The sequence below is a fragment of the Cordyceps militaris genome (genome assembly GCF_000225605.1).
Source record: "Cordyceps militaris CM01 unplaced genomic scaffold CCM_S00004, whole genome shotgun sequence".
NCBI lineage: Eukaryota > Fungi > Ascomycota > Sordariomycetes > Hypocreales > Cordycipitaceae > Cordyceps > Cordyceps militaris.
Window position 1 is genome coordinate 212,093 of NW_006271972.1, and position 17,065 is coordinate 229,157.

Sequence of the window (17,065 nt, forward strand, 5' to 3'; positions counted from 1 at the left end):
GGGAGGCGGCGACGCGTGCGGCGTACGACGCCGGTAGCCCCGCCGCAGTCGGGTTGCGGCCGGGCGGCACCTTGAGCAGGGTGCGCACGGCCGTCTCGCCCTCGTGAAAGGTGTCGATTCGTGCGGGCATGCTGTCCGCTTGTCCGTAGGGGAAGGAGTAAGTGGTGGGCTGAAAGATGCGATCCGGCTGGAGGAGCTGCGGGATCAGTGCGAGAATGGACGAGTTGACACGCATGGGAGGGTGCGAGGGTACAAGGTTAATATATCATGGAAAAGTGCTTGGTGAGCACAGGGGGAGTGTTTTTCAGCGGCGGCTGAAGCTTATGGAGTTCCTGAGTTTGACAAAGGATTCCATGGTCAAGAGCAGATCCGGCAGTAATGGCAGCATCACATTAGCGATGATGGGATTAGCAATGTCAATGGTAGGGCGAGGTTGGGTTACAAATCAGACCGAGCTCACCACTGTCCAGCGCGCCCCGCCGCGCATCTTTCCAAACTCGACTTAGTTAGCCAGTGGCTTCATGTGGAATCATTTCGTCCGCATTCAGCGTTTGAAGCTATGCTATAATGGCCGGGAATGCCACAAAAAGAAAACCATGTCGAGGAAATTGATGCAACGAGCGGAAAAAACAAATGTATTGGTACCGTGGCTATAATCTTCATGTACTATCCTATCCTGCAGTTTACCGTCGTAACCGCTCGCGTTGCATGCTGCGGGTTGGGTATCATAACGTACTGCATACTTGGCTCTTCCTGGCCACTCATAATAAAACTCCAAACACTGAGACAAATGGTCCATCTTTCAAATAGATATTAATACTGGTTTCTCTGTCCGTCCTTGTATTGCGCTTCCAAGTCATATGCCGGTGGAGTGTTGCGCTGGCTCGGTGAAACCCAGCCTCCATTTCCCGGTTGCGGTCCGGATCTGTTGCGCTGACTTGGGGGAACCCAGACACCGTTTGCAAACTCATCACTAGTGTTGCTTCGCTGAATGGGGGCGAAAGATGAATTTTGCGGAGGCAGGCCGCGTTGGATATACGGATCAGTTGTTGCCGCCCGGCTAGGAACCGGAGCAGTCACGGATCTTTGCGGGGAATACATCGGCCCGCCCGGAGGCGCAGAGGCTGCTGTAGCGCTGCGAACTGGCGGATGTATCGGGTTTCCGTATTGCTCGGCAGAGTATAGGTTCGCTGTCGGGGGGCCTTGCTGTCTGGCACTGGAATTGGGGTTGTATGGCTGAAACTGCCTCTGGGTTGATTGTGCTTGGGGTGTAGCATTGCCGACTCCCTGGCGGAATCCGCGCTCAGACCCATCTTGTGATGATCCAACGCTCCGTTGCGAGCTTGACGGCCCGAGCCCATACCGGGCAGTTGGACCTGCGATAGAGAGCTGAGGCAGAGTTGGCTGTCCCAGACCTTGATACGACTCTTCCCCCACTACAGGCATGTGAGTGGGAGTATTGCTGTATGGATATTGGTTGCCCGTGCCAGGCCGTGGTGCTTGGCTGTGCTGTGAGTTAGCGGTTCCGGGGCGCTGTTGTATTACACCCATGGCTATGCCTCGTTGTGAGGTGGCCGTACCAGGGCGCTGCAACGGCGCCATAGCGGAAACTTGGCTTCGTTGTGACATAGCGGTGCCGGGACGCTGTGGCGGCGGCAAGGGCGGCTGGGTAGACACGGGACCGTAACCCATGTCTGCGGCGGCGCTCATCAGAGGTACGGTGGGAGAGTAGCTGGAGCCATTGGTTTCACTGCGGGCGAAAGCTGGTCTGTTGATGCTGCTTAGCTCGATACCCCCTGGGGTGTTGGGACGAGTCTGGTAGGGAGGAAGCGTGTTTCCAGTGTCGGAGCGGTTGAGTATGGGCATGCCTTGTAGCTTATCGTCGGCGAGGGCGACAAAATCGGGCAAAGTAGCCGCACGCTCTGGCTGTAGGGTTTCGCCCGTCATCTTGGCAGCCTTGGCCTCTGCCTTGAACTTTTTGGCTTCGCCCTTGGCCAGGGCTTTGTTGACCCTCTTCGTGACGATTGTCAATAACGCAGCATTGATCTTGCGTTCACAGTAGCCGGTCAGACCCCCATCGGCGCGCGGGATCCAGTGAAACAAGAAGAATACGTAAAAGAGGACGGCGAGAAGGAGAAAGATGAGAGCAAAGGCCCAGATTACAAAGGTGAAAGCCATGCCAGACAAAATGACGGCTTGGCGATAGTCTTCCTGGGCAAGAACCTTGACTTTGTCAAAGAAGCCAAGGAAAGCGCCATCGACAGAAGTCGCTTTGGTAGCGAGCTTGGCTTCGTAGACCGACTTGAGTGTAAAGGCATTGATGACCTGGCGAGGGCCGGAGCAGACCAAGACACGGATCCAAGCTGGAGTATGTTAGTGAACAAGTTGAACAGGGCAAGAGAGAAGACTTGCATTTGAAACTAAAGTAGGTAAAAAGGGCAATGTAGTGAGCTCCCTTTTTACTCTGAGTCAAGGCAGCAAAGACGAGGAAGCGGCGCCAACCCTGCGCTTTGCCAACGCGAATTGATTCCCAGCGGACGGCGAGGGGATCTAGGTAAGACTCGGCAATGTTGTTGCGCTTGATAACTCGGGTGGCACGGATGCCTTCGTATCCAAGGTTGATAAATGATAGAATGATGCAAATGAAAAAGATCCATTTGGAGACATCAAAAGAAATGGCTGGTCGGATGGCAGAAGACCACCTGTTGAAGGCAATCAACTGGACGGCGGTAAAGCTGTCAATTGAGTAGACGGCAATGGATAGGATGAGGGAGAACCAGAGATAGCCATAGGCAAAGGGAGTGCCGCAGCCGGTGGCCTTGAAGTCCTTGAGGTTGATGTAGTCCCATTTCTGCTCGGCAAACTCGCGAGTCTGCTTCTTTCTGTTCCCGCAGCAACAAGGCATGATTACTGTCGGCCAGCCAGACAAGAAAAGGTAGAGTGAGGCGCGGCGGCAGTGGAATCAGCCGCGGAAGGTTCCAACTATAGTGTGGTGGTGTAAAACGGGCCTGCCGATGGCACAGGTCTCCTTCGCCTGCGAAGGGTCGACCGTGGTGGTGGTGCGAATTGGTAGAACGTGACGCGAGTGAATGAAGGGTGGTACGGCGTCGCGGCGTACGAGTCAAAGAAGATCGAGAATAGTTAAATCGTGTTTCGAGCGTCGAAGATTCGTGGTGATTAAATTAAAGCTGAGAGATAAACATGTCGCGCAGAAGCAACAGTGACCTCGACTGGGCCGGGGTCGTCCATCCACAGCTCAAACGTCGGAGTCGAGGCTATGTTTGGGATGCTATGTAAAGCATCAGAGCCAGACGCAAGCAGGAGGAAGAAAGCGAATAGGAAAAAGAAAAGAAAACGAGGCCGAGCTTCTCAAGGCGTCTGGGAACGAAGGGCCAAGACGGAAGTGAGGAATGAATGATGGGTGGCGCAATCGCGAGGCTGGTTAAAACCAGACGAAACGGGACGACGGGGGGTATGTGCGTGTATAGGAAGAGGCTGAATAGCGAAGAAAATAATTTGTACAAAGGATTGCAGTCAGCCGTTGGGGCTTGGGGCAAAAGAAGGGGAATCAAAAAAGAGCGTGGGGAGTTGGGTATTTGTTTGGAATGTATTGGGACGTGAAGATGGAACAAACAGGCTGGAGGAGGAGGAGGAGGAGGAGGAGGAGGGAGGGGGGGGTGGGTTAGAGCGTTAGAGCGTTAGAGCGTGCGAGGGCCAAGGACGGTTTGAGCGGGAGGGAGCGAGTGGGCCTCGTGGTCCAGGACCTGCCCGATTAGCGGGATTTGACTGGACTGGATGGACTGGGGATGAACCGGGGTCCTGGTTCTAGGGGCTCTCCCTGGCCTTCCGCAAGCAGCAGGTGAGGCAATTTACAGGGGCTCACTACACCAGTCAGGGGTTTCAGCTGCTGATTGGCTCCAGGACGGTTTAGCGCCCGGGCCCTTGCAGCGGCTTTGTCGTAGCGCCTTTTTTGCAACGGGTTTGCAGTGGGCGTGCCTGCTGTCAGTGGACTGCCGACAGGTCTTTTTTCGTTCCTGCAGCGCATCTCCCAGCCATCTCCCGTCGACTGTTTGCTGGCGTCGATTCCAGGGCGAGGCTGACTTTATTATTACTTGCAAAATGCCCCTGCACCGCCATTCAGTGACGCTGCATCCACCCTATTGTTCCATTCCAAATACATAAGCCACCCACGACGCAAACGACGGAAACGTGAAGGATGAAGAAAAAGTAAAGAAGAAGAAAAAAATCAACATTGTGTTTCTCATCCAGACTCTGCGGCCATTTGAAAGACTGCAAGCAGAATACGTCCGAAAAGGAAGAAAAATATGCAGGGTCAAGTTTCGCACCACCATTCTCCCGCAAGCCGTGCGTCACTCTGTGACGAATCAACTCTTGCGTAAAAATCTGTAGCGTATCCGCATGTACACCATCGCGGCACAATCGCTGAGATAGTACCTGTCAGATGAGTGTTCTCACCAAGGAGACGAAGGGAAAAAGAAAAGTAGTTAGTACCAGCACGCACGCGCTTGGAAAAGTACGACTACACGTGCCACACACACTCTGCCCGGTCGGCCCCATCCTCTTGAAACCATTCGATCCATCCCTCAACAGCAGATCTCGAATCACCACACAACGTCACACACCCCCTCATGCGCTGCTGTTTTGTCTGTCCTCACAACCCGATTTTCCCTCCATCTGCGTGATGCCGTACGACGTCGAACACTATATGCGCAACTTTTTTTCCTCGGGCGGCTAGCTGCATGATGTTTTCTGGTCGCATTGGCCATGCAACGCCTTCGCCACCGATATTGCTTTTTCTACAGCATGCTGATGCCGGTTGTGAAACTAGTCGGTTTTCGGAGCTTCCGAGGCCTTGCCCGCCACCGGCTCGGATGCGGATGACAGCCTTGTGATGTATACAGGTGCTATAAGATATGTAAGCATGTTGTATTACTGCTTGCCGCCGACAAAGAAGCAGTACAATGCCTCCATTGTAGATGGCTACATACCGATCAGATGGACGACGTACCCGCTCTTGTCGCTTGCCTGGGGAACCTGTTGATGGCCGCGGCAAGATCCGAGAAGTCGCCGTCAAAGGTTCCAAGTATACGGATGTCTTCAGAAGTGTGACAAGATGGCAGCCTCGATGAAAGGCTGTAACCTCGATGACTGTCGTCTATAGAGCGGAACGTTGCTATCCGCACGACTCATGAGACCACATAATAATGAAGCGTAAAACACCCCATCTACTAGTCAGAACGGAAACGGAAGAGCAATACCATAATCTCTATATTTCTTTCTATTTCTTGGCTAGAAGCACTATTGGCCATGGCAGACCCTGGACAGGCACACTTCTGAGCCAGTGCTCTAGTTGCTTCCACCTCACTCTTGCTCGTCAGCTTCAGCAGCAGCGATCGCGTGGCCATATCCCTATTGTATATCAGCATTGACCGAGAGCTAAACACTAGTGAAAGCAGCACATACGCAGTAGCAAAGCCCGGGTCCGGAAACGCAGATGCCGCCATGTAGTCGGCATCCCGTGTCACGGCACACTCCGTTAGTGCTAGCGCACTGAGCTGCCGCCATGCCGATGAGGCCGGCCATGAGGAAGAAGGAGGAGAACTGCATCGCGGGAGAAAATTCAAGGTTACGAATGGTATACAGGTAAGTCAGTAAGCGAGTTAGATTTTTTCGGCCGTCTACTAGAAAGCCTGACCCTTTATACTCGCGAGCGGACACCCCAGAACAGCTCACAGTATGGGCTTGTGCAACTGTTTTTCTACTTTGCTCTCGGATGCTACCCCTCGCCCGGCATCATCGGTCAACAAGTGGATAATTGCTTCGTTTCTATATTGTGCACGTCGCTCGCCGTTCGCGATTTGTATCAATCAGGAAAGTCGATTTGCCCGAGCCGCTCCGCACCGCCGGGCAGGAGCAGCGAACAGGCCGGACACTCGGGAGCTGATATGCGGGCGACGTGCCGGATTTCCGTGCTGTATATCAAAGTCGAAAATGACGCTCGTCAAGACGGGGTTTGGATTGGTGCAGTATTACTAGCTGACTGCATCTCAACATGGACAGCCCGCATCGCGGGGAAAAGGAAGGACACATCAGATGGGCCGCCGAATGCCGACCACGCTCCGCGCAGATTCTTTTGAGGCCGGCAATATTAGGCAAGGCGCAAATTTCATAGCTTCGAGGACATTCGATAATGAATCCAACTACGGATACGGATACATAGTTATAGTTGCCTTGCTCTGTTTATAGTTGAGATCGGTGGAGCAAAATTGGGAGATGACGCTGATGTCGTCAAACTTACGATTCGCTCAAGTGGGGGCGACTGGCTAGGTACGCTAGGTACCTAATTAAAGATGAGTAGTTCAGAGCTGATGATGGATGACCTGACCGATGGAGTAAAAAGAAGAAGAAAAGAGACGACCATCATAAATTAAGAACAGTCATCGTTATGTATTATTCACCTGAAAGAAGTTTGTCGATTGTGATGTGCAACTGGGCACGTATTGTGTTGCTGCACTTGGAGCAACTCAGATACAGTCAAGGTACTTAGTCCCTCAAGTGGACTTGTGTGCGTTTGCTTCCATTTGTTGCCGTGGAAAGAATCAACGTACATAGCCCGTGAAGAATTCCAAAACCTAGAAAATGCCAGCCGATTACAGGGCGGCTACTCGAGAGATGCCAACAAAAAAAAGAGCATTGTAGTACTTACACCTGCTGAAAGGTTTGTTGTATTTGGTATCACCCCCAATCCGGACGCCCTCTGCCAAGTGGTCCCGTGCCCGCTCTTCAGCCTCACACCTCTCCAACCTCCAACCTCCAAAACACCACCCAAAATTATCACAAGCCCCGTCCGCGCCCTCAAGAAGCTGTCGACGCCCACCCCCTCCACGCCACAGCCCTGCTCTTCACACGCCGGGCACCGATCGAGCCCCCCCCAAACACGGCCGAGGGGCAAGCTCCCAACCATCCTCGAGAAAATCCTGAAAAGCTCCCCCAAAGAAAGAAGCAATGGCCGTCCTCCCGCAGGCCACGCCGCTGCTGCTCACCAAGCGTCTCAACGCCTTTCTGCGGGCGCACACGTCGCCGCAGCTGCCGACGCTGCTGCTGACCACCAGCCACGGCAAGCTCCTCGCGCACGCCTCGTCGGCCGCGCAGCAGCCCGTCGCCGTGCTGCGCACACACGCCACCGTCGCCGCCTCGCTGCTCGCCATCCACACGGCGTCGTCGGCCGCGCTTCCTGCCGCGCTGCCCGGGAGCCACCACGCCGCTGCGGCGGCCGCCGACGCGAACGAGAGCGGCGACGACGACGACGACGATGACGAGACGGCGCGCGGCACCGACGACGAGGCGGACACGAGACAGCTCGCGCCCGTAGCGCCCGGCGCGGCCGTCAAGCCCGTCACCATTACGGTGCAGCTGAGCGGCGGTACCGTCATCATTCGGCGTCTGCGGTGCGGCTTGCTCCTGGTCTGCGTCGGGCCGACGTCCGCGTCGTCGTCGTCGTCGTCGTCCGCGGCCGGCGAAGCCGCCACCGCGTCCTCGTCGTCTGGCCCGTCGTCTACCGCCGGGGGACCCACGACTACCCCAGGCGGCATCGCGGCCGTCACGCAGGCCCTGGAGAGCGCGGACTTGCTCGGCGCCGCCGCCGCCACCACCAGCACCACGGCAGGAGCCGGGGGCGAGACGGAGAGCCTGGCCAGCGTGGGTGCGCAGACGTCGTCGACGACGACGAGTGCTGAGGACGGCTCGGCGTCGGCTGCGGCGGCATTGTCCATCGTGGCTATGCGGAGGCACACGTCGGACCTGGCGCGCTGGCTGGATGACAAGCTTGGCACGCTGTCGGTGCCCGAGGATCGCACCGGCGCCGAGTAAACCAAGTCTTTGGCCTGCACGTGCAACGCTGTTTGCTGCTTTTGCCACCCGAAAAAGCTCGACTTGGACGCTTCTCGCTTGTTTTCCGTTTTCTTCTACTTCTCTGGCATTTGGTATGGCGTTGGCTCTTATTAATCGGGAGGACAGAAAAACAAAAACACAGGGCTTTCTCTTTCTTTTACCTCTACACACCTCTTCTTCAGCCTTTTTAGAACACTACGAGGCAGACACTATTTTCTCTGTACATTTTTGTATTAGCTACCTGATGCCATCGGATACGCCCGAATATATACAACTTTTTCATCTTTGGCCAAATTACCTCGAGTTAATGTGTGTGTCGATTTGTCAGATATCAAGTCTAAATGCTGGACCGTGGCCTGGAAACTGACTGAAAAAAACGCCGTGCATAACGATAGCATCTCGTACTACCAAAAATTGATGGGAAAGACAGAGCAGGAAGAACCAAACACGAGTAGCCATTCGAGCTCCGCGTGTGTTTTAATAATAAACGCCGAATTATGCAACCTACAATTTGTTTCGTGGCCCCCAAGCACAGTTAATGCAAAAAAGAAAAGACAATAAAAAACATGCTTATTACTCAATGCTCATGCGCATAATGGCATCGTTAGCGTCCACCATGCCCTGGAAGCCTACCCGGCCCTTATTACGGCTGCCCATGCTGCCGGAGTCGCTCTGTGCACTGCTGCCAGCCCTGTCGCCGCCCGTGCTGCCCGGGCGTGAGCCCCATTGGACATTGTCCCGCTGCAAGGGGCTCTGCACGACTGGCGAGTTATGCACACTCATGCCGGGGCTGACGGCCCGGCGCTTGAAGCTCACGGGGTCGAGGTCGTCGTCGCGCCGGCGCTTGTTGTTGACGCGGCGAGTAATCTCGGCGGCAGAAGGGGGCTGAGGGCCAATGGCGGTAGCTTGCAACTGCTGCTGGTCGTTTGTTAGTGACGCTGCGGCCTAGTACTGTTATTCTTGTGGCGAGAAAACGAACCTGGTAGTTTTGAAACATGGCAAAGGAGGGTGAGTCCATGGCGGCATCCTCACTCATGCCCGACGACGACTCTCGAGGCATGAATGTTTGCGGCGGGGGAGATGCGCGCCCGCCGCCTCCGGTGCTGCTGCATTCGGAATACGTGTCCCAGAATGACTTGGACTTGCTTTTTAGCATTTGTTGCTTGAAACTGCTGGCCACGCCGGTGGACAAGTCTCGCATTAGGTCCTCCTCGGGCTCATCAATGGTATCCTGGTTGACCATGTTGGGCGACGACAGTGCGCTGACGGCCTGCGATAGGTCAAATACGTTGGTGGGCGGCCGTGGGTCGTGATCGACATCGCTCTCGCGAACCTGCTTGACAACTTCGGCTTCACGACGGAACTCCGCTTCCGCTGGGGCGCCTTCTTCGAGCAGAGCAGCCCGAATTCGCGCAAATGTCTTGGTTTTCGGCTAGAGTCGGGGTCAGCAAAGATACCCAAAGAGCGACGCATGTTATTTCTGTCTTACCAACAGATTTCCGCGACGGGTGACTGCTCTGCGCGTTACGTTGGGCTGAGCCTCACTGGACGGGCCATCGACATCGCTGAGCGACTTCGCGCTGTCTTCGCCATCGCCGCTAGAAATTTGCAACTGGTTTGCCTGCCAGCTGATGCTCTCGCGGCGGGCGCGCGCCGAATTGCTCGGGGGCGAGCGCGGCGCGTTCATGTTGAAGCCCAGACCCAGCGGGCCGCGGACCTTTCTCTTGGGCTGCTTGCGCGGGCGCGGACGGTTGTGAAAGGTGGTGAGGATATTCATCGCCGGCGACCCAAACGGTCTGGGCCCTCCACCACCGGCACCCATCCTTGACACCTGCGGTGTGGTGACATACGCCTCATCCGTGTCCTCGTCCATCAGGTCGTCGTCTTCGGAGGAGCTCGACGAGTCGGAGCCGACCGCCTGGGTACTACCCAGCGAGCTGCTGATTACCATTCGCTCCTGGTGGCCGATGGCGGCAGGCCAAAGAGACGCCGATGCCTGGAGGCTGTGCTGCTCGGCGGCGCCGGGGCCGAATTCGCGGCGCCGGGCTGGGATATTCATGCCGCGGCTGCCCACGGTGGGCGAGGACTCGGGCGAGGACTCGGCGAGGGTGGAGTGGTGTAGGCTCGTGGCAGCGCGGGAAAAGTCGAGGCCGCGTGACCGTCGGGGGAGGATGTTGGTCGGGGATGCGTAGATGTGGGCGTGGTCGACCTTAGGGGACAGCGGCGCCAGCTTGCCATACGCGCTAGTACCTGCGGTCGCACCAGGAGGAGGTGTAAAGTCGCGAGAGGTTCGTGGCAGAGGCGGCGGCTGTTGTAGTTGCTGTTGTTGCTGCTGCTGCTGGTGCTGCTTGTCCCGAGACGACATGCCACGAACCTCTGACCGCTTCGGCGTCGAGGGAAAGCCGGCCAGCGTGGCGGCGGACGCGGGGGCGGTAGCGCCCGAGCTGGAAGAAAGTGTATCAATGTCGTGGTCGTCCTTGGAGGTGCGGCGGGCGGATGCGATAATGTGCGGCGCCGGGGAGAGCTTGGGCGTGGTTCCTCCGCCGTCGGAGAGGGATCTTGACCTGGTCAGGGATGCAGGGCGGCCGAGCAGATGCTGCTGTCGCTGGACCTTGGAAGGCACGGCGGCGCCAGCTACTGCCTCGTGCGGCCCTGGGTCGGTGTCCATGGCCGGGCAGCGGCCCTAGCGGAGGTAGCTCGGTGCCTTGGGGTCTCAAAACGCGTCGACGGCTGGCGGGACGTTTGGGGGGTTGCAATTCTTGTGGCAGGATACACGAGGGGCGTGAAGGCATGGGAACATCGAGAGGGTGGTTGCGCCTCTTTTGAGCAGCAGCTCAGGCGTATTGAGCTTTGTGCGGGCAAGGGGACGGACAATGGGCAAGCAATCCGTTGCCCTCACTCGAAGAACGGGGTAGAGCGTGCCATGAGGATACCGAGGAGAGGTCGCTGTTGAGCGCGAGGTATAGGTTGGTTAAGAGTACAGAGATGGATGAAGCGACAAGATCAACAATGCGGCGACGCAAACAATAAGACGCAGTGAGGCTCTGATCACCCAGGTAGCCTGAAGGATGCTTAAGTGCTGCAACAGCACGACCACCCACTAAACTAGTCCACTACCGGAACCGCTATAGCGCCATGACGAAGACTTGGTCAAACGTACGCCCACTGTAATGTAGTACTAACTACCAGGTACTTAGGTAGGTACCTGCGGATAGGTACCTAGCAAAATTTATGATTGGGAAGTATGCTTTCCGGAGCCTGAAATACTCAAAGACGGGCGGAATCTAGCTTCTTCATGTTGTGTAAAAGAATTATCTCCTCTGCAGAGATTACGCGGAAGAGAGAGCATCACAGCGAAAAGTCACTTGCCGCTGTCAAAAAGGTGGCCCTCGACACCATCACTAAGAAGTTGGGGCCAAGGTGGGGTCGCTCAGTGGCTTCAGTGCTTGGTAACGACAAGAGGTCGGTACTCGTCGTCGGCTTATTGCCTTTACACTATACCTAGTTCACTTTTGGGCTATGCTCGGCGTATTACTGGCGGTCATTTATTGGGAATAGTTCGGTAGCAGGCTCGCTTTAATGCCCGTTCCGGCCTCCACGCTCCGGAGCTGCTGCCGCTCGAGGAGGGGCTCCTCGAGCTATTACTGCGGGGGTTGACATCACCAGCTACGTCGACATTACAAAGCAGCAAAACTCATCACCTCATGAGCGCTTCAAGAGCAGTTCAGCGACTACGACTTGTTCAAAACACACTGTCAAGCTCTGCCAATCCCCTCACCAAGTTACCTGGACCAGGTTCGTGTGCCCAACCTCACTTGGAATCCACAAACGACACCTCATATTGACCCCGCCACCTGTTTGTTAGCTACCTTACAGCGATTCGCAACAATGGCGACCACCACGGATACCAACAAATACAAGTTTAACCACTCCATGTAGGTCATAGACGTATTGTTCTTGAGGTAGCAGTACTGACACGCCGTCAGGATTCGGGTCAAGGACCCCAAGGAGTCGGGTAGGTCGTCCCGAAGTTGCCGCCATCTTGGCAGTTAGCAAAACCTAACCCTTGGTAGTGAAATTCTACGAGTTTCTCGGGATGAGCGTTGTCAAGAAGATCCAGCAACCCGAAGCCAAGTTCGATCTGTACTTTCTCGCGTACGACGGCGCCAAAGCAGTGTCCCACGGCAACTCGTTTATGAACCGCGAGGGCATCATCGAGCTCACGCACAACTACGGCACCGAAAACGACCCCGACTTCAAGGTCGTCAACGGTAACACGGAGCCGCACCGCGGATTCGGCCACACCTGCATCAGCGTTGACAACCTACAGGCGGCCTGCAAGCGCATCGAGGATGCCGGGTACAAGTTTCAGAAGAAGCTCAGCGACGGTCGCATGAAGCACATTGCGTTTGCTCTGGATCCGGACGGTTACTGGATCGAGATTATCGGCCAGAAGCCCGTCGAGGAGACGGAGAAAATCACCGAGACTGACCCCGGCACCTATCGCATGGTAAGTACGGTGTAGAATGTATCAGAGGCCAAAGACGACTAAATGTATTTTTTTTTCTTGCAGAACCATACCATGCTTCGCGTCAAGGACATTGAAAAGTCGCTCAAGTTCTACCAAGAGATTCTCGGCATGTCGTTGATCCGCAAGCACGAGGCGCAGGCTGCTGGTTTTAACCTGTACTTCCTCGCCTATCCCGCCGACCAGGGCCTGCCGACCGACGAGAAGACGAGCCACCGCGAGGGTCTGCTCGAGCTCACGTGGAACTACGGCACCGAAAAGGACGAGTCTTTCAAGTACCACAACGGCAACGACCAGCCGCAGGGCTTTGGCCACATCTGTATGTTTAGCTGAGGATTGTGGAAATAATGAAGATGAGACGCTGACACAAAATGATCAAGGCATCACGGTCGACGACCTCGGCGCTGCCTGCCAGCGGTTTGAAGAAAAGGGATGTAACTGGAAGAAGAGGCTGACGGAAGGCCGCATGAAGAACATTGCTTTCCTCCTCGACCCTGATGGTTACTGGATCGAGGTGGTCCAGAACGACAAGTATGGATCCAAGTACACGGTTGAATGAGGCCTAGACAGGAAGCTCGGCCAGATTGACTCTGTAGCTAGTATGTAATGAAAAACAAAAAACGTGATTCTCCTTGGCAGGTACACGGATCTAGCTTGTCACGGCAGTTGCACACACCCTCTTCTGATCTGATTTCGTGTCTACGAGTAAGCTTGTTGGTATGCTTGCCAGCGCCACTGGGCAGAATCGCCGCGCGATGTGGAGGCGAGGTGGCCAGCAAGGTGGTTTGCGATGGGTTCAAGTGCCGAAGCTTGCAGGGCCGATGGGCGGCGTAAGCAAGAAGGAACTAGATCTGTTCTACGTCAGATGATAAATGGAATCTGGAGGGAAATTGTTGGCTAGCAAAAGGCTTGAGAATAATGGAGGCGGATTGCGCTCATTTCTGGCAGCCTGGGCGCTAACTAACACGCCGCCTCATCTGGGGTCTGGCAGCATAGAGCAGCAAAGCAGTGTTGCTGCACGGGGTCGAGAGAATGGCGTCAGTCGCATCTGGGTAGAGTAATTTTCCTTGGTCCATGTTGCATTACTTTGTCAGTCTGCATCTGCCTTGGTGCATGTACAGCAGAGACGCTGGTGTCGGATGGGATTTCTTCATGCGGAGAGGAACAACGGCAGCTGCATGCATGAGCCTCTCGTTACATCCGAACGGCCTTTTCGAATAGTCAGGTGGCGCGGGGCCAAGCGAACAAGTCTGCAGATATAAACTTGCCAAGGGCCCGATGTGGCTCGCAAGGCACCCCTTGTCTGGGAGATTTGGTTCTTTGACAAGCAGGTTATATCGATGAGTGTTGTTTAGAGGGAACTTGTCTCGAGGTAGCGCATTTTCCCTTCCACTGGCCTCGAGTTTCCTGTCGCAAAATACCTACGCAGCCTCACTCTCTCTGCTTGGGCCGCCGCCGCCGCCTGCGCGTTTTGCCAAGGCTGATGATAGCCTGCGCCGGTGGCGAGAATGCAGGGCTGTGATTTGCCCCAGATGTCATGCCGGCTGGGGCAAAAGGGCCAATTTATTGAGACAATGAAAAGCAGCCACTGTTACGTGCCAGGCAGAAAATTGGGAGATTTTTCTGCCGAAATGCAGTATGACGATGAGATGGGGTAAGAAGCGAGGGAAAAGGATGGCTCGGCGATGGTCTTGCTGACCTGTCCAGCTGGTAGCTTTTAGCGCCCATCTCGGGGTCTTCAAGACAAAGCCGTCTGGATGGTGCCATTGTCTCTCGCCGTGACATTCTCCATTGTATCGCATATGTGGATGTGATTCACCCGCGAAAATCCCTAGCTGCCGCCCATCAAGGTGTGGTAGGTGTGTGATGTGTGATGCGCGCCATCGTGGATGAATTCGGCCGCGTCGATTTATTGTCTTAAAGACCGGCCGCATCCCCCTCCCCCTCCCCCTCTTCTGCCAAAACAAACCGCTCCAAACTTTCTTTTTCCCGCCTTGTGACGACCCTTGTTTTTTTCTTGCTATTTTTTTTTCTGCACGCGACGCGAGATAGAGTCCAGTCATCGTCTTGTTCAGGTTTCTTTTATGCTTCATAGCCCCCCTGCCGCCGCTCCGATGACCTCCATCGCCGTCGACCCCGCACCTGCCGAGGCCGTCGCCGCCGCCCCCCCTCGGCGGGCTCCTCTCGGCCCCGCATCCTCGTCCCCGAAAAGCTGTCCCCCGACGGCCTCGCCCTGCTGACCCCCCACTTTGACGTCGACGTCCGGCAAAACGTCAGCGCCGAGGAGCTCGTGCGCATCATCCCCGACTACCAGGGCCTGCTCGTGCGCTCCGAGACCAAGGTGACGGCCGAGGTGCTGCGCGCGGGATCCCAGCTCAAGGTCGTGGCGCGCGCCGGCGTCGGCGTCGACAACATTGACGTGCCCGCCGCCACCGCCCGCGGCGTGCTCGTCGTCAACTCGCCGGCCGGCAACATCGTCGCCGCCGCCGAGCACACGGTCGCGCTGCTGCTGGCGACGGCCCGGCACATTGGCCGCGCCGACCGCGGCGTCAAGGACGGCCGCTGGGAGCGCGCCCAGCTCGTCGGCGTCGAGGTCGGCCGCAAGACGCTCGGCATCGTCGGCCTCGGCAAGGTCGGCCTGCACGTCGCCCGCATGGCCAAGGGCCTCGGCATGGCCGTCGTCGCCGTCGACCCCTACGCGAACCCGGACATGGCCAAGCAGGCCGGCGTCGAGCTCTACCCGGCCCTGCACGACATGCTGCCCGTGCTCGACTTCCTGACCATCCACACCCCGCTGCTGGCCACGACGCTGGACCTGATTGGCGAGGCCGAGCTGAAGATGATGAAGAGCACCGCGCGCGTCCTCAACGTCGCCCGCGGCGGCGTCTACAACGAGGCCGCGCTGCTGCGCGCCCTCGACGACGGCTGCATCGCCGGCGCCGGCCTCGACGTCTTCACCACGGAGCCGCCCGCCGCCGACTCGGTCGCGGCGCGCCTCACCCGGCACCCCAAGGTGGTCGCGACGCCGCACCTGGGCGCGTCGACGGTCGAGGCGCAGGAGAACGTGTCCATGGACGTGTGCACGCAGACGCGGGAGATTCTGCGCGGCGGGCTGCCGACGAGCGCCGTCAACGCGCCCATCATCCTGCCGGAGCAGTACCGCAAGCTGCAGCCGTCGGTGTCGCTGGTCGAGAAGATGGGCCGGCTGTACTCGCAGCACTTTGCCGGCAGCAACAGCACGCGCGTCGGCGGGCGCACCTTTGAGCTCGTCTACCACGGCGAGCTGGCCGGGCTGCCCAATACGAAGCCGCTGCTGGCCGCGCTCGTCAAGGGTCTGGTCGCGTCCTTTAGCGACTCCAACGTCAACATTGTCAACGCCACCCAGATTGCCAAGGAAAAGGGCATCACCGTCAGCGAGACGCACGCCCACGACTCGCGCAACGACCAGACCTACGTCAACCTCGTCTCGCTGCGCTCCTACCCGGACGGCGGCGGCGCCAAGGGCCGCCGCGCCCAGGTCATCGAGGGCTACGCCTCGTCCAACAAGCGCCTCTACATCTCGCGCCTCGGCCGCTTCAACGCCACCTTTAGCCCCGAGGGCACCCTCATCATCCTGCACAACTACGACGAGCCCGGCAAGATTGGCGGCGTCGGCACCGTCCTCGGCTCCCACGGCATCAATATCCGCTTCATGCAGGTCGCCGCCCTCGGCGCCGAGTTTCGCGGCGACTGGACCCCGCCCACCGACGACGGCCTGCAGCCGAGCCGCTCCCAGGACTCCCTGGCCGATACCGCCGGCACGCACCCGCAGCAGCCGGGCGACGAGGCCCTCATGATCCTCGGCATCGCCGGCAACGTGGACAAGAAGGTCATGGACGACTTGAAGCAGGCCGAGGGCGTGTTGGATGTGAGCGTGGTTACTTTGTAGCGACCGCATACTTTCAATAGTAAAGCTCTTGAATGAATCCTTTGTACTTGATGTAAATTCACCTCGGCGATATAGAGAGCCCCCACATGTCGCTTCATTACGTGAAATGCCCCATCACGTAGATTCTCGACGAGTTTCTTCAGCACTAGTATGGTCTCGATTCACGAGAGCGAAATGCAAACTTGTCTTGTTCCCACTGGTCCGATCAATAGCACAAACAAGATCACCCAAATGACACACGTGTCCAAAAACCACAGCTCACTGAGTTAAACTGGCCAAAGTATCTTTCCCCGTTTCTCTAAGACGGGCGGCTATCAACTGCCTCGCTCGAATGACCGCTGGCTTCTACCTGTTGGCGAGGATAAATGTGCCTTTTCCACCAGAGCTTTACAACAGACAAGAACCTCCTTTTCCCACCCCGATATAGTTTCATTCGACGCTCTGCTCGCTCGTGTGCCCTTACCTCCTCCCTCCAGCGCGCTGCAGCCGCGTCACTCTGTTCTAATATCTCTGCAATTCTTGCTCTTATGGCTCTGAAATAGTTTAGGATTCGCCTCAGTGCAGGTTGCCTTTCATTCCGCGCAACAGTGAGTGGACATTACCTGTCATCCATTGCGGCTGGTGTCTGTTGTGGTTCATCCATTGCGGCTGGTGTCTGTTGTGGTTCATCCATTGCGGCGGCTGTCTGTTGTGGTTCA

At 56.7% G+C, this 17,065-nt stretch overlaps 6 protein-coding genes across 6 annotated transcripts; 4 read left to right on the top strand and 2 right to left on the bottom strand.

The window, feature by feature from the left end:
- Positions 1 to 813: 813 nt before the first annotated feature.
- Positions 814 to 4,253, bottom strand: CCM_05091 (uncharacterized protein; the record flags this gene model as incomplete). The annotated part of the gene is made up of 5 exons (XM_006670237.1): positions 814 to 2,363; positions 2,413 to 2,872; positions 3,202 to 3,275; positions 3,874 to 4,096; positions 4,179 to 4,253. The coding sequence occupies 5 exons, from the start codon at positions 4,251 to 4,253 to the stop codon at positions 814 to 816; spliced, it is 2,382 nt and encodes a 793-aa protein (XP_006670300.1).
- Positions 4,254 to 5,584: 1,331 nt separating this feature from the next.
- Positions 5,585 to 6,267, top strand: CCM_05092 (uncharacterized protein; the record flags this gene model as incomplete). Its single annotated transcript, XM_006670238.1, has 3 exons — positions 5,585 to 5,664; positions 5,750 to 6,032; positions 6,082 to 6,267. The coding sequence occupies 3 exons, from the start codon at positions 5,585 to 5,587 to the stop codon at positions 6,265 to 6,267; spliced, it is 549 nt and encodes a 182-aa protein (XP_006670301.1).
- A 759-nt stretch (positions 6,268 to 7,026) lies between these two features.
- Positions 7,027 to 7,890, top strand: CCM_05093 (uncharacterized protein; the record flags this gene model as incomplete). The annotated part of the gene is made up of 1 exon (XM_006670239.1): positions 7,027 to 7,890. One exon carries the CDS (start codon positions 7,027 to 7,029, stop codon positions 7,888 to 7,890), a length of 864 nt encoding a protein of 287 aa, XP_006670302.1.
- Positions 7,891 to 8,484: 594 nt separating this feature from the next.
- CCM_05094 (uncharacterized protein) lies at positions 8,485 to 11,456 on the bottom strand (the record flags this gene model as incomplete). Its single annotated transcript, XM_006670240.1, has 5 exons — positions 8,485 to 8,823; positions 8,891 to 9,343; positions 9,401 to 10,594; positions 10,845 to 10,972; positions 11,447 to 11,456. 5 exons carry the CDS (start codon positions 11,454 to 11,456, stop codon positions 8,485 to 8,487), a joined length of 2,124 nt encoding a protein of 707 aa, XP_006670303.1.
- A 343-nt stretch (positions 11,457 to 11,799) lies between these two features.
- Positions 11,800 to 12,998, top strand: CCM_05095 (lactoylglutathione lyase; the record flags this gene model as incomplete). Its single annotated transcript, XM_006670241.1, has 5 exons — positions 11,800 to 11,846; positions 11,898 to 11,926; positions 11,985 to 12,421; positions 12,485 to 12,758; positions 12,820 to 12,998. 5 exons carry the CDS (start codon positions 11,800 to 11,802, stop codon positions 12,996 to 12,998), a joined length of 966 nt encoding a protein of 321 aa, XP_006670304.1.
- Positions 12,999 to 14,070: 1,072 nt separating this feature from the next.
- On the top strand, positions 14,071 to 16,367 carry CCM_05096 (d-3-phosphoglycerate dehydrogenase; the record flags this gene model as incomplete). Its single annotated transcript, XM_006670242.1, has 3 exons — positions 14,071 to 14,093; positions 14,183 to 14,294; positions 14,535 to 16,367. 3 exons carry the CDS (start codon positions 14,071 to 14,073, stop codon positions 16,365 to 16,367), a joined length of 1,968 nt encoding a protein of 655 aa, XP_006670305.1.
- Positions 16,368 to 17,065: the final 698 nt, after the last annotated feature.